Source organism: Coturnix japonica, chromosome 3, assembly GCF_001577835.2.
Source record: "Coturnix japonica isolate 7356 chromosome 3, Coturnix japonica 2.1, whole genome shotgun sequence".
Taxonomy (NCBI): Eukaryota; Metazoa; Chordata; class Aves; order Galliformes; family Phasianidae; genus Coturnix; species Coturnix japonica.
Genome location: NC_029518.1, coordinates 30,469,241 through 30,485,190, shown reverse-complemented (window position 1 = coordinate 30,485,190; position 15,950 = coordinate 30,469,241). Strand labels below are relative to the sequence as shown.

The following is a 15,950-nucleotide window of genomic DNA, read 5'->3' as shown; positions in this document are numbered from 1 at the left end:
TGACTTACATGCCTAAATCCCAGTGAGTTATTTTTAAGCTAGAATGTCCTAGTTTCAGCTTCAGGTTCACCTACTGGACCTTGTTATCAGTTCTTAGAGGAAAGATTGGTCATTTTTAATAAAACGGGGGAAAAAATAAAACAAAGGGCAAAAAGAACAATCAGAGCTCTTAATGTATACCAAGGGCATGGAACCATAATAAGACTAAGGCCAGTGATCATTAGAGATAACCTTCCTTCTTCCTGGACGTACTGCTAGTAGGTATACAATGAATTAGAACAGCGTTCTGTCTTCAGGTCCACTGAAGAGCCTTTACTTCCTTTAAATGAGGTGTTGTTTTTAAACAGGGCTTGGTGTCCTGTCATTAACTTGGTTTCACGCCTCTTTTGTGCTTTCATTGCCCCAGGCCTAACAGTTTCAGCATTACATGCTTCCTCTGATATGGAATCTGACCATTCCACCCCAGGCTACCTGCCCAGGAGTGGAAGAGACTGCTGCGGTTCCTGGCAACCCAGCTCCTGGGTGCTTCATCTCCACCTGAGATCCGTAAAAACAAGTGCACAACCCTCCTGTGGGTGAACCTGTGATGAGCCTGATATGGTGGGCAAGGAAATGTTACTGCTATGTACTGTTAAATGCATAGCTCCAGTTCTTTGTTTTCTTCCTCATTTGGGCAAATTAACTTCCCCTGCAGCTTGCACTTTCCCCTGGTAGAAGTGCTAACAGCCTTTCACTGTGCTCACATCAACTTCATGGCTGCTGGCGTGATCACCGCTACACTTGCACCTGGATTTGAGAACTCTGGAACAGAAATGCAGGCAGAGCTATGAGGGAATTACTTCTCTGTTGTAAAGGAGATAGGACTGTAGAATATTGTTAGTAGCATCTATCTCAGAGGTAAGGATTTATTTAGAGGCATGGGACTCTTGAAGAGGATGAGTAAATGAACAGAAGTTAATTTGTTGTTGTGGCTGAATGATGCAAAGAAACGTGGTCCCACGGGTGTAGCAGAATGGATAACAAGCCAAAGAATAGCAACATCAGGAAACAGTAACAGCAACGTACAGCTTGCTGTCAAAGTAATGCCTACAAGAGGGGATACAAACAAAACAAAGTGCTCAACCTTGCAGCAAGTCAGTGCCAGGTGAAGTGCGCTGTGTACAACTCCCCTGTGAAACAGCAGGAAAGCTGGAGATCACACCGACCACTAGCCAGATGAGAGTGGTTATGGTTAAAATATTCCTATTTTTCCCCCCATTTTGAGGGCAAACATAGGTGGATGTGTGTGCACGTGTGAAAGAGCAGAGGCAACAGTTCATAGCCCCTTTAGCTGGAGCTCTTTGCATACAGAAACATCCTGATTTCAAGAATAAATAACTCAACTGGTAGGTGGAGAAATGCCATCAGGATTAAGGCGTCTCAAGCCACGTGTTCAATGACACAGAGAGAAAAAAAAAATGTTTTTAAATGTTTGTTTTGGTTTTAAAACACCAAGGGAATTGATTTATACACCAGCCTTGTTTCCAGTGGTAGTTTCACACCTACTCTCCTAGAAATGCTACTTTAGAAAATATTTATGCAACCTAAAGTAGGAAGTTATACAAAGTAACTGCTTTTGTTTTACAGGAGCTTTGGAAACAGTCTAGTCTCAGCTTGTTTCTAGCACCATTAAAACTGTATTTGTTCTCCTTTTTACTTCTCTAGCAACTTCTGAAAAAAGGAACTTAGCTTCGTGAAGTAGAATTAATAGGAACTGTACTGGACAGGTAAAAACACCCGATGTCTGCTTATTAATATATATATATATATATATATATACATGTGTGTATATATATATATGTACATTTAGCTGTTCAGTCCACAAGTACACAGCAGCTGGTAGCGATCCCTGAGTGTAGAAAAACAATACAACTCGCTAGAGGGAGCTCGGACACAGCTTCTGAGCCCAGCGAGGAGCTGCTCTACGTCAGTCTGTTGCTAAGTGTTTTGTAAACCTCTTCTGTCTGTCTAGATTCTGTGTGGGCAGCCGCAGACTTTGTATGATGAAAAGTACACCGATATTTCAATTGCAGAAAACTTGTAAAAGACTGAAGTGGAGCAGGGAGCTCTCCAATTTTAATTTGTTTCTGAGCTGCAATCAGTAGATTTTACCAGCATACATTTTTTTGCAGACCATAAAGATGGGTCAGAAGGGGTACACTTCCATCCTTGCCTGCCTCTCCTCTCTTAGTGTTTTCCTTCTCTTCTTCAGATCCCCAGGTGCATGTATTTCTGCAGGTCCCACTCCCACAAAGTGGTGTGCTACCTCAGACCTGTGTGACCTGATCTAAGTGTTCCTGCTCCATCAAGGAGACTGGACTAGGTGACCTCTTGAGCTCCCTGTCCCTGACATTCTGTGATTCTGAGATCTTCTGCTTTCCTGTCCTTGTAACTTTCCTCATCAAGATCGCAATTTTTTTCCTCTGCCCATCTACTGCATGCCCTCAGTGTAAGCCACTCACCTACCTAAAGTACATCAGATTTCACCAACACTTTGTGCTTAATTTTATCCTCTCCCCTTTTCTTTTTCTTCCATGCTGAACTGCAAGTGCAGGCTGCTGCACCACCTGGCTTGCTGCTGTGGGCAGTTTGAGTGGAGCAGTCGAACGCACCAGGTGTAGCAGTGAGGTTCTGTTGACTGGCTGTAATTGCTGTTGTGAAAGCACTTACCTAACGTTCAGGAAGTTACTAATGAGCAAAGACTCATAAACATGCTTCTCTGGTGGTGGCCAGGTTATCAACTGTCAGACAGTCCCTGTCTTCCCCTCACACAGTAGCTGCTGGCATGGAAATATTTACTCCTCTTCAGATAAGAGCTGGCACGATGGAGCCTTTGAATCTGCTACTCTAGATACATAAGATGTTTGGTGTTTGGTTTTTTCTTCCTTTAAGAAACTCATGTGAAAATTGTATGCCACATCTTGAAAGTCTCTTTCCTGGAGAACCATGAATTTAGAAGTCATCTAAACACCTGGGGCAGCTGTAGGCACCGTGTTTTACAGGAGGAGGTGAGAGAATATCAGACTGGGGCCTTTGGCCTTTATCCACTCTGCATATGTTCAGCTGTACAGAGAAAATAGTATGTTCAGCTCGTTATTTTCCATGAGTCAAGCAAGTTTTTACAAGTGACAAGATAAGATGGTGATGCTGAAGTAAAGCCTTAAATAACTGATTCTCGGGACACATTGATGCCATCTCAGAAATTCAGAAAAGAGGAGAGAGTTGTCTCTGTAAGTGAGGCTCCACTGTGACATAAACCAATGCTGGGCTCTATGCGGGCTTTGCCAACAGTCACCTGGGGGTGTCAGAAGTAAGTAATGAATGACGAAGCATGCTTCACTGCAGGTATTTCCTGCACTAAAGGATCAATTGGTTCTTTAGCATTTCTCAAAGTTCATTTACAGGCCCTGCATGCTGCTGAGCTGATCAGATTGATAAAACGAGGAGAATTTGCTGGCTCTGCATTACATGCTGTGTTTTTGTTCTTTCCATCCTCACAGTAAATGCTTCGTGTGCCAGCTACTAAATCTAAACTCAGTCTGTGGCACGACAGTGGTCTGCAGGCTAACCTTCTGCTTTCTACAGATTGAACAAAAGGAAATAGTTTATCATACTTGTGGCAATTCTCAGAAAACCTCCTGGGTAGGACATATCGAGAGCTGCAGAGTTTGGAAAATGTGCCCAATACTAAAATCACAGACACCAGGAATCCATTAGGATCTTTTCCACAAGGAAGATGTCTGCCAGCCTGCAGAACTGGACAATCTGAGTCCCTCTTTGCATGAAAGCAGACTGTGTACAAACTGAAAAAAGAAAAGTATTTGTGGGTACTCTGTGTGAACACTGACACAGCATTCAAATGCACTGAGCAGAGGCACGTGGGTGTGCGGCCAGGCCTGGCTGGCCACCAAGTAGTTCTGCAGGCAACTGAAGCCAGTAAACCACAGCACATGACCGAGGAACTGTATGTTTGTGCCTGCAAGCAGATATAGCTAATTAGTGCAAATATGTGTTTTTTCCCCATATAATAACATTCCTTAATATATACAAGAAAGATGAAGTTTAAAGACTATTTAGAACCCATTGTTGAGGTAGTTGAGGGAAAGGTTGCTAGAGGATTTTACCATTCACTCTACTGCTGCAAATTGCAGATGGTAAAGAGCAGGTGAGCTCTGTGGTCCATCTGCTCCCTTTTGCAACAACACATTGAATCCTCACAGTCAGTGTCCTGCTGTTCTGCTCTTCATACTTGCACGTGCAGTTCCAGGAGTCCTTTCCACTGGTGCTTACCAAATCGCCACCCTCATCCTCCCTCCAAATCTTTTGCTGTGAGGATTGAGTGGTGTCAGCCACGTTTGCCCAGGTGCACAGTCCCTAGAACTCACATCCTCAGACATCTGCAAAGCATTTTCCTGCCTCTTTATCTACTTTTAGCTCAATAATATAGATGGGATCTCTTTGATTTTTGCCGGCAGGAGTCTCCATCCTTCTTGCTAATTCATTATTTCCTGGATTATTTTCTTGGAGCTGTCCGTAATTTATTATTATATTCATTGTAGTGAAGCAGCTGAACCAGAACACAATGTTTTAAATTAGACTTTCAAATGCTGACAGTGTTGTATTTCCTTCTCTGTGATCTCATGATTCTGCATAGCTAATAACTCCCACACTTGCCATTCACCAGGAAAAGGTTTTATTCCTGTCTCTCTCAGCACCACTTACCTTCCATGTTTTAACTTCCCACTGAATGCCTGAAACTCAGACTGCTTCTCCAGTACAGTCTGAATTTTCTTAATCTTCTCACTTGGTAATTTCTTGGCTGCCTTTGAATTTGGAGTCCAACTCTGGGAGCTTTAGATGACCTTTAGAAGTCCCTTCCAACTCAAAAGATTCCATGATTCTGTGAATTATTTCTGTGAACCTTCAGGGGGTATTTTAAGTGCTTACCTTATGGCCACTTTTCAAGCGTTAGACTGTTGTCAGCAAAATGGCTGGTGAGATGTCAGGTAGGACAGAGCCTTCCATTCTACTTTGTGTTCCTCATTTATTTGTCTTTAATTCCATAAAATTGGCTTACCAGAAAATAAAATATTACCAAATATCCAAATATGTGGCAAGCAACTCCCTGTTGAACTGAGTTTAGGAAATGCAGCTCTTAATTTCAAGCTTTTCTTTTTTTCAGGAGTTGCACCCAGTGTTCCTTATGGATCCTTTCCAACTCCGGATATTCTGTGATTCTACCATTTATTCTCCCACTCTAAATGGTTTGGTTTATTACCAATTCAAAAGCTCTGTATGGTGCGGCTTTTTGGAGCATCTGATTATAAGGCCATATTCTGCGTACATTCAGGATAAGATACACTGCAGCACTGGGAGGCGTGGGCTTTGTTCCAAGAACATTTGTTCCCACAGGCACGCAGTGCTGAGTAACTGCAGCTGGTAGGTAGGTGCCCACCTTTCCTTTTTATTCCACATAGACTCACCACAGAATATTTCATACTCTGCAATGAATTATCCATGCATTATTAGATAGCCTTATTTCCCAACACCTCTGCCTAATTGTATGCTGTACTTTTCTGGAGTCCTGCAGTAACTTTTGTAGTGATGCAACTCAGAGATCTTATTTTATTCTTTGGGGTATGATACAATTACAATGATGGGGTTTTAAAGGCACTGCCTTCACATAGCATTGTGCAATTCAGAGCACATTGCATTCTTTCTGCTACCTTATTGTTGAAGTGATGGAACAGCGTCTTCATTTTCCACTCTAATAAACAAAACACACCTTGAAGTTGTAACTGAGTAGAAGAAATTTAACCCTGGATTGGTGTCCGAGGAGTATATAAATATTGAAAGCAAGGATATTCTCAGGACAACAACAGCACCAAATGAAGAGACACACAGGTGCTGTTGTAAATGCCCGCAGACTCCAATCCTGCCAGAGGAACAGGAGGAGCTAGCACAGGGAGGCATGCCCACTTTGACCGAGAGCATTGGAAAACATAAGGCTTGTCTGGGAGCCCAAGTGCATTTCTTGGTCCCAAAGAAACTGTCAGGGCCCTCTAGCGACCGAAGTTATTTTAGACCGAGGCAGTCTGGTTTAAAGAGGCTTTAACTGAAGTACTTTAAAATCTTTAAACATCTTTGTACACACGAGTGTTTAAACAGAAATAATTAAATAAACCAGTACTTTCAAATCTGAAAACATGAGATTTAAAAAGAAACAGCTCATTTTTATGAGCTTCTAAAACTGATCCAGGTGGGAACCTCCCTTGGGGAGCAGCAGCTGGCAGCAGATCTGGCATTTCTTGTCTTTTTATTGGACACGGGGAAAATGTAAGCCATCCCACAGCTTTCCCACAGAGTAACTTTTGCAATCCTGCATTGGCAATACTAACTAGGGAGACAGGTTAACCTTTGCCTTTAGTCAAGACTGCTATAAGCCTTCCATGTAAAATCAGAGCCTTGACATTCCCTTGATGTTTGCTATTTTGAAACACACCTGCCTATTTCTGAGTTCCAAGGTCAGGATTGTAAACTGGCTTTTTGTTCTTCTCTTTATGCAGGTTACTGGAGTGAAACTGCAGTTTCCTACAAACAGGTTCCTTCCACTTGCCAGCCACACATCTCTGTCAAGAAAAAAAGAAGTTGGAGCTGCCATTATGAAAGTTTATGTGAACAGAGTAACAGTTTTGCCTTGTGTTTTTTTGTCCTTCTCATTGGTTTTCAGGTGTCCCTCCGCAGCTCTACAAGTCCGATTTCTTGCCTGCATTAGCTGCAATCTATGTGAATTACTTTGCTCCAGTAGATGTGTTTTAAAGAAATATAGCTGATGCTGAAAAAGTAGAGGATATCTTAAGAGTTGTGCCTTGCTAGACAGGGTAATTCTGCATGATTTGGTGTAACATGTCAGTCCCTGAGAGGGCTCTCAGCTCAGCATACAAGCCTACATTGCCAAGCCACTGCCCAACAATGCACTGCAGGCCTTATTAACTGCATATGGCCCAAGGAAGATTGTGCAGCCCTGATTCTTCACAGATTATCCCATCGGAATCATAGCTTTATAAACTGCTTTGGTTTTTATTGTGTGGTGAGAGGGGATGAGATGTGAGAAAGGGACAATGGAAAGGAAGAAAAAGACAAGAGAGAAAGAGAGGCAAGTTTCTGGAGCAAACTTCAGAGAAAAAACAATGTTTGTTTAGTTCAAGCTGGTGAAAAATCTCTCTTACTGTTGCAACTTCTTGTTGAAGTTTTAGCAAAGGAGAAGAGTGGAAGACCAAAGTCTTCAAAGAAAATAGCCTTTATTTTGAGAACTGGGAGAAAAAAAATAAGACTGAGAAGAAAGTTGCTCAGAGGAGTTTGGCCTCATTAAGAACACAGCTGGAAGTTATCCCATTGTGTAGGAAGGACAAGATGATAGCAAGAAACCAGCTCGCCCAATGAGATGTTCAGTGACCTCAAACAAGAAACTGGTTTTGCAGGGCTGCTCTGTAAATCAAATCAACAAAATGATCTGGATTAATAAAGAACACAAAACTTGTCTTTGTCCTCAGCCCCCTCTTCTCCTTTGTTTTTTGTTAGGCCGAGTTGTTTCACTGACACAGCTGATAGCGTAGGCCTACGAACTACAGCATCAGCACAACTGGAGGAGTGGAGCCAGTGCCTGGAGTGAGGATCTGCCATGCCTTGGGAGACAGAACATTTAAATGTATTCAGGAAGGAGGTCAGCCTTCACCACAAATCCCACATGGGTAAAGACAAAAGATAAAGCAGGAAGAGCCCTGGAGGTAACACTGGCAATGAGTTGAATGTGCACCAGCAATGGGATGCTCACAGAGGAAAGGCAAATGTTTGGCCACGCAGAGATGGGGATCAGGGGATCCACCCTGGCACATTACATTACATTATCATTATATCCTGTGTTGGAAGGGACCCATGAGGATCACTGAGTCCAACTCCTGGTTCCTTGCAGAACCATCCAAAGATCAGAGCAGGGGCTGAACGTAGACGGTGTGGAGGTGTAGGTTTGCGTTCCCAGTGATACGGACATCTCTGCTGGAGGAGATGGCCTGTGAGAGAGGCTTCTGTCACTGTGAGGCTTAGACTCGCAGGCCTCTGTCAGGGCAGGTAAGGGGCATCCACAGCCTCACCGGGCAACTACCTGTTGTAATTCGGGATGAAACCGACTGCACTCTACCTGTAGGTAATTTCCTTTCAGATTAACAGCAGTTCTCAGCTCATCGGCAGGACCCATCAGTAACGCTCACGTCGGTCGCTGAGCGGAACGGCCGCCCACACAGCGGCAGCGCGAGCCGCCAACGGCCGCCCCTCGAGCTGCTTGTGGGGCGGGGCCAAGCGGTGCCGGCCGCTGCCAGGCGCTGAGGGGCAGTGCGGCTCTTCACTGCGTTGCGTCCCGTCTAGTCCGATCGCCTCGCCATGGCTGCCGGCAGCGGGGAGGCGGCCGAGCGGCCTTACGAGCTGGTGGTGTTCGGGGCCAGCGGCTTCACCGGGCAGTTCGTGGTGGAGGAGGTGGCGCGGGCGGCGAGCGGCGGGGAGCTGCGCGGCCCCCTGCGCTGGGCCGTGGCCGGGCGCAGCCGCAACAAGCTGCAGGAGGTGCTGGAGCGGGCGGCCGAGCGGCTGGGTACGGACCGCGGCGAGGTGTGGGGGGGCGGGAGGCCGAGAGGGGCCGGGGATGTGACGGCGGTCTCCGTCCGCAGGGAAAAAGGCGTTGGGCCCGGAGGTCGGCGTGCTGCTGTGCGATGTGGGCGACCCGGCCTCGCTGGCCGCCATGGCGAAGCAGAGCCGGGTAGTGCTCAACTGCGTGGGCCCGGTGAGTTGTGGCGTGCGTGGCACTGCGGTCCTCGGCGCTAAATGGAGCCTTAGAGCAAATCTGCGGTGCGAGGGTGATACACCAACCTTCCGGGTGTTGTAATGCACGGAAAGATCTCACTGAAGAGTTCAGTTTTAGCCTTTTCATCGTTCAGAGGCAGTGTAAGAAAGCAGTTGTAAGCCAGAAAGGAGTTCTGGTTTATGCCAGGCGTTGTAAGTGGTGTTCGGGTTGGAAGTAATGCTGGGGAGTCATAGAATCATAGAACGGCCTGTGTTGGAAAGGACCACATCATCCGGTTTCAACCCCCCTGCTACATGCAGGGCTGCCCGCCACCAGACCAGGCTGCCCAGATTCACATCCAGCCTGGCCTTGAAAAGGGAAGAAGCGATTGGAGTTGTGCTGTAAGTTCTTGGCCGCTTTAAAGCTTGCAGTGATGGTGTCACCACCTCAGCCTGAGCAGATCAAAGTACGAAGCCTGGTGGCTGGGCAATGGCCAGCTCTGTGAAAGGTGTTAGCCACAGAGTATGCAGATAATATGGATGCAAAAAGCATAAACCAAGGTGACATATATGCAATTGGCCATGGTGATCTTATCTTAACTCAGGAGAGATAACTGTTATCAATGATGAAGTTTGTTCTGCTCTTCCTGCCCCTCCCTCTCCCGAAGACAAGACCATTACATTTGCCCCACTTAGCAAAATCAATACCCGAGCTTATTTCTGCTGGAGGTACACATACTTTAGACAAATCAAGCTGGGTGACTTGTGTGAGCTTTATTTTGTTACCAGTGGTGTTTTTTTCCCTCCTTTAGTATAGATTTTTTGGAGAGCCTGTAGTGAAAGCTTGTGTGGAGAATGGTGCAAGCTGCATTGACATCAGTGGAGAGCCCCAGGTACGTGAGCTTGGAGAAATGCTACTTGGTGTTAGGGGCCTAATAAAGCATTTGTTTGTTGTGATCCATGTTTCTGTTTGTGAATGCGTGGGCAAATTCTGCTTCCCAGTGTGCAGTAAAACTGATTTTAGGGTATGTTAATGTCTAACAGTGATTAAATAAACAATACACAAGATTCTCTCAGGACCCTATTCTCAGTAATTCCAAGATGTTTGAATTCTGCTTTAAATCTCACTTATGATTCCCTGTATGAAATTCGGGTAGATCACGTTCTTTTTGCACTGCTGCAACATTTTCATACCATAAAACAGCAATAACGTGCATCTGATGTGAAGATGCTTATGAGTAGCGTGACATTTGTAGGGTGCTATGATACGAGAGTAAAGTGCTGGTGGTTAACACTGGGTATTGCCAGATATGGGGTTCTACTTAAAATATTTATTCTGCTTGTGTTTTAGTTTCTGGAAGGAATGTACCTGAAATACAATGAGAAAGCTGCAGAGAAGAAAGTGTACGTCATCGGAAGCTGTGGCTTTGACTCCATACCAGCTGATATGGGAGTGCTGTACACCAGAGACAAACTGAAAGGTGACTTATTTAGCGTGTCTGTAGGCTGATAAAGACGTGCAGATTATGGTTTTTAATTGTTTTCCTAAAACAGCAGTGCTTGTGGGGAAAGGCTTTCGATCTGCCTTTTTGCCTGCCTTTACCATTTAACTGGTTTCAACCAAATCTGGTAGATAGATAAAAAATGAAATGTAAATTGTATTCCCACTAGAGTCAGGAAAATTGTTGATAAGGTAGAGGAAGGATTCAAGGTCGTGTTGCTCACTGACAGAACAGGAGCCTCAGTTATCAGGAATGGGCTGCTCTGCAAGTGTGTAGGCATCCACCCATAGGTGATCCTTGGCTCTCTGCCACCTGTGCAGTGAGAATGCTGGAAGGATGAGGTGGGAAGGCACAGTGCACGTGGGGAAGGGATTGCAGTAATCAGGTTTGCTAAGTTTTGTTTCTCTACTGCCAGCACCGAGTAGTTGTCGTATGGACCTAAAGCAGATAGCACTGTTAATAGCTTTTTTTTGTCGAGAGCAGCTGGACAGTAGCTCAGAGAGTAAATATATTTGGAAAAGGTGTGAGATGATTTAACTCTATGCAAACAGTACTCGATCCCAGCCCCAAATAAGGATAGTTTGTTCACTGGTTCAGACTTTCAGTTGGAAGGGCCACTAAGAGTATCCAAATGTTCTTCTTGCATTATCACTATTAGAATTGCTATGACATGCTTTACATTGTAGTGTCATCAGCTTTCAGTTTAATAAAACTAAATCTGTAGAAGGACCTGATTAGAGGAAGAGGAGGCGTGGAAATGAGTATCTGGAGTGATCACAGTGTTATAATCGGATGCTTGAATAAATTTGATGCCTTTTAAATAAAGATGTGTTTCAGCTCATCCTGTTTTGACTTTCTGCTTTTAGCACCTGTCTGTCCAGTTGCTTGTTATATTTAAATTATCTCTTAATTTCAGGAGGAGGTGAGCAAAGCAGAACTAAGCAAAATGTGGAGTTGTTTTGCTGTTTGTCACAACTAAGAAACCTTTGGTTTAGGATATGTTGTGTGATTCATTTAATTTATTTTTATTATTATTATTATTACTTATTGTAGTAACATTTACCACGCTCCATTAGTTCATGTAGGTTTTCACAGCCTACATCACCCTTTATCTCAAAACTTGGAGGAAAACTAATTCTGCCTTTAAATATTCTTTTGCTGTTTGATTTATTCTTTGCATGATCTTACTAGAGAAAGCAGGTAGCATTTAATGACCAATGACAATATTGGTTATCTGAAGTGACTGAAGTACTTCATGTATGAAATTTTATACTTGCTAACTAAAATAGCTTTGGATCCTAATCTTAGTGAGATAACAGTGTGACTCTGTCTGTCCAACCAGTGATGTTGCTGGTCTGGTATTTAAGGCTCCCAGAATGTACCGTAGGTGTGTGAACAAATCTGCCTGTTTGTCCCAAATGATTACATTTGATGTTTTCTCCTCTCTTAAGGTACCTTAACTGCTGTTGAAAGTTTCCTGACAGTGAAAACTGGACCTGAGGTTAGTTGGTTTATGCCCTTGTGGAAACTCAGGGGTACTTGTAGCAGCATTGGTATAGCTGATATGAATAGCTGTTGTTGCATTAGTGTACATCAAGGAACAAGCTACGGCAGTTCTCTGATGACAAGTCTTTAGAAGCTGATAAAAGTACCCCAAGGAAACACCCTTCTGTAATATCCATTTCCATGGGCTGTCAACATAAAATTTGTTCTGCTATACAGTTTCAAGAAATAACACTTAGTATTTGTTGTTAATTTATTTGCACAGAGACTTGGGAAGGATTCATACAGAAATAAGCTGTAATGCATGTATGTGTGTTGCCAGAAAATGGCAAAGTGTTTGGGTATTTGTTTTGATAGCGCATGTAATCATAATGCATACACACAATAATTTTCTAATGCTACGTAATGATTGTAAGGTCATTATTAAAATAATACCTGAAACCTTTACTGAACTAATTACTGTTCCTTGGCCTTTATCAGGGTTCTTGCATACACGATGGGACCTGGAAGTCAGCTGTTTACGGCCTTGCAGATCAGGACAACTTGAAGGCACTTAGAAAGAAGATCGGATATTCCCCTGTTCCAGTCATTGGTGCAAAACTTAAGAGAAGGTATAAGAAGCTGATGATGTGGAACAGGTTGTTTTCTAACTGCTCCAGACATACTATTAAATATTAAAAAGATACATGTTTGTCTGGTAGAGCTGAAGGTACTGAATTGATATTTTATCATAATAGAACATGTTAGCAGTTGCTGGGTCTCAAAGTTAACTTATTCTATTAGTCTGGTAGAGTCATGGCAACTTTCTTACCTTCATTTCAGAAGCAAGCAGCAGAACAGGAAAAACAAGTGTGGGAATCTTATTTATTTTGATTATCAAATCCATCCTGGATGTAGTTCATGGAATTACAAGTTAAGCCAGGGATAAATCTGAATCATTGATTTGATTTGCTTTCAGTGAAGAGATCGTGTTGTGAAAAAGCTTCAGGGAAAGCCAGTATTGGTAGCGCTGTTATGGTTTATTTCTTTCCCTTTGGTGGAGACTTGAACACTTCTTGTGAATGTTTTTTCTATTTGCAGAGGACTTGTGTTTTACAGTCAGGAGTTCAAACAATACTCAATTCCATTCATGGGATCTGATGTTTCTGTTGTGAAACGGTCGCAGCGCTATTTGCATTCACAGTTGCAGGAAACACCAGTAAGTGACTGTTATTACTGCAGTGCGTATACGTGATAATTTTCAGCAACTCCTCCCTCTATGTAATAACAGTTCTTCATGGAGATCTGTGTAGCAGAGTTTCTGTAGCTAGATAAAATAACAATGAATTTTTCCTTCTGTAAAGAAGGAGGCTTGTTCTGTTGATGACCTTTCAGTCAATTCGCTTGACCTGATGTAATACAGGTTCTTCTGGATGCTGTTTTTCATACTGTATCCTGCTGGATGAGCCTGCTTTTGCTGTTAGCAAAATAGTTCATAGAATCCTAGAATGACTTGAGTTGAAAGGCACCTTTAAGGTCATTCAGTTCCAACTCCCCTGTTATAGGCAGGTACACCTCCCTCTGACCAGGTTGCTCAGAGCCTCATTCAGTCTTGCGTTAAACATCTTCTGGATGGGGGTGTCCACAGTCTCTCTGGGCAACCTGTTCCAGTGTCTCACCACTCTCACAGTGAAGAATTTCTTCCTAATATCTAGTCTAAATCTACCCTCTTCCAGTTTAAAACCATTTGCCCTTGTCCTGTCACTACATACCCTTATGAAAAGTCCCTCCCCAGCTTTCCTGGAGGTCCCTTCAGGTTCTGGAAGGCTGCTATAACATCTCCCAGAGCATTCTCTTCTGCAGGCTGAAGAGCCCCAGCTCTCTCAGCCTGTCCTCGTAGGGCAGGTGCTTCAGCCCTCTGACCATCTTCATGGCCCTCCTCTGGACCCACTCCAAGAGCTCCATGTCCTTGTGTTGTAAAAGTCTCTCATAAAGTTCTTGTGCTGACTGATTTCTGGGTGTGTATTTGTAGGGAATGGAAGATTTGGGTCACAGAAATATTAAAGAGGTGGGTTTCTTGACTTTAGGAAAGGATAAAAGTTTTTGATTCTGTAACTGCAGAGGCTTTTTGTTGTATCAGTGGAGATTTTAAAAGCCAGGTTGATATAATGTAGTAAATATTGTCCTAAAGAAGTTAATCCTTCTTGTTTGTACCTGGAGATTTCTTTGATGCTTGGGTCTCTGGTGTGCAGGATGTTTAGTTCTTGTTTTTTGTGGCTCCTTGAGAGGAAACCAGCACCAACACTATAACAGCTGTGCAGAATCGTTGGCATCACTTAGGACTGGTAGTGACAGTGTGCTCTAAACATAGAATTGTAACCATTAATGAGAAAGTTTTATTGTTACTACTCCAGAATTACAATACAAGGCCTTGTGTTCTCTTTGATGAAAACATAATGGGATTGAAAGGAAGATCTAAAAGGAGATACAAAAAGACAACTTTCTTTGAAGTTTTCCACTTTTCTTTACCATAGTCTTTCCAGCACCAATCTGTAGTTAAGTTGTCTTCTCATAATGAGTTATCAAGTGAAACATTACTTACAATTACTTAGAACTAAGACAGCTGTTTAAGGTTCTTTTCAAACAGATGGGAGTTGTATAAAAAAAGTTGCATCTTTAAAAAGGAATCGATGCAAAAACGTTAATGTAAATCCTATCACTGACGGTATGTTTCTGTTGTAGGTACAGTACGGTGCTTATGTGACTGTAGGTGGCCTTGGCTCTGTTATGAAGCTGATGTTTGCTGGCATTTTATTTCTTCTTCTTGTGAAATTTAGCTTTGGAAGAAAACTCCTGACAAAAGTAAGCATTCAAAGCACAAAAGAATTAAAGAATCAAAGTGTCCTTTTGTTCCCTCTAATTTATTGTGGTTTTTTTTGTTGTTGTTAATTATTTTTCTTTTCCTTCTCTTTATGCAGTACCCAGAATTTTTCTCTGCTGGACGTTTCACAAAGAAAGGACCAACCCAGAAGCAGGTAACTGGCTGCTTTCCATCCCACCTAATAAGAATTTTGTGGTAATGGTGCAGCTGTAAACTGGCATCCACCACTGAGAAATGATTTATTTCTTTGAGACTAAGTACACACTGTGTATACCTGTTCAGATGGCTTTGACTACTCAAAAAGTGATGTCACCTGTTAGTAGGACATCAAAATATGTGGAGCTCTTGTAAGAAAAAGTGGATCACATTGCTGGTTTTCATACAGTGATGTGAATAGTTCACAGTATACAGACTGCAGCAAAATCAAGCCTGAAAGCAATGAGAGAATAAATGGAGTTCAGGACAATAACTAACTGTTCCAATAAAATGGAAGTGATTAGAATATCCAAATTATGTAAATGCAATCATACCTTTTAAACAGTAACTCAAAACAACTGCTGTCATGTTTGGATGGATTTTAGGGCTTTACTACTTGTATTTGCTTGATAGAAGTGCATTACTGGTTTTGGTGACTTGCCACCTGTGTTACTCATTCCAGATGGATGGAACCTCCTTCACAATGACGTTTTTTGGTGAGGGTTACAGTGAGGGGCAGGATCCGCAGAATGGCAAACCAAATGTCAAGATCTGCACTCAAGTGAAGGGACCAGGTATGTACGTTAGCAGCTGACTGTTTTTGGCTCACATTTCTTCATGCGATAAAGGGTTGTTTTTCCACTACCATTCCCTTTGCCTTTGTAAAGCGCTTGCAATGTGGCAGCAGTCTTTGCAGAATATTATTTTGGATACCAGCATTCATTTTAACCTGCTTTTTGAGAAAGCTAACTAACTCACTATGTCTTGTGCTTGCCATTCTCTTTTCTTTTGACTGTCATCACACTAATTCTCATTTTTTCCCGGAGTAGAATAGTAAAGGGAGAGTGATTCAAGGGTGGTTCATAGAACCTGGGCTTCTTACACACTTACTTATTACCAGTCCCCTATAAGTGAACCTAAAGCCCATATGTTATATGGTGTTGTTTGGAGCTACAGCGTACTAATGTTCTGTCCATGTTCTGGGTTAGTGAACCATTGCTACTACAAACAACAAAACGTGT

The 15,950-nt window shown here is 42.9% G+C and overlaps 1 protein-coding gene and 1 long non-coding RNA gene across 3 annotated transcripts in view; one reads left to right on the top strand and one right to left on the bottom strand.

Annotated features, from left to right (window-relative positions):
- Nucleotides 1-8,330, bottom strand: part of LOC107311245 — a 28,393-nt gene extending 20,063 nt beyond the window's left edge. For both annotated transcript variants that reach the window (XR_001553958.2, XR_004306606.1), the window contains exons 1-2: nt 8,237-8,330; nt 6,542-6,668 (exon numbers count right to left, since the gene is read on the bottom strand). This is a non-coding gene — a long non-coding RNA (uncharacterized LOC107311245). The remainder of the gene's footprint in view (nt 1-6,541; nt 6,669-8,236) is intronic.
- Nucleotides 8,331-8,376: 46 nt separating this feature from the next.
- The window catches only part of SCCPDH (saccharopine dehydrogenase (putative)), a 9,844-nt gene continuing 2,270 nt past the window's right edge, over nt 8,377-15,950 (top strand). The window contains exons 1-10 of the mRNA XM_015857595.2: nt 8,377-8,680; nt 8,757-8,869; nt 9,681-9,761; nt 10,220-10,349; nt 11,822-11,871; nt 12,354-12,484; nt 12,954-13,071; nt 14,595-14,714; nt 14,831-14,887; nt 15,392-15,503. Coding sequence (XP_015713081.1) covers nt 8,476-8,680; nt 8,757-8,869; nt 9,681-9,761; nt 10,220-10,349; nt 11,822-11,871; nt 12,354-12,484; nt 12,954-13,071; nt 14,595-14,714; nt 14,831-14,887; nt 15,392-15,503 — 1,117 coding nt within the window. The 5' untranslated portion in view covers nt 8,377-8,475. The remainder of the gene's footprint in view (nt 8,681-8,756; nt 8,870-9,680; nt 9,762-10,219; nt 10,350-11,821; nt 11,872-12,353; nt 12,485-12,953; nt 13,072-14,594; nt 14,715-14,830; nt 14,888-15,391; nt 15,504-15,950) is intronic.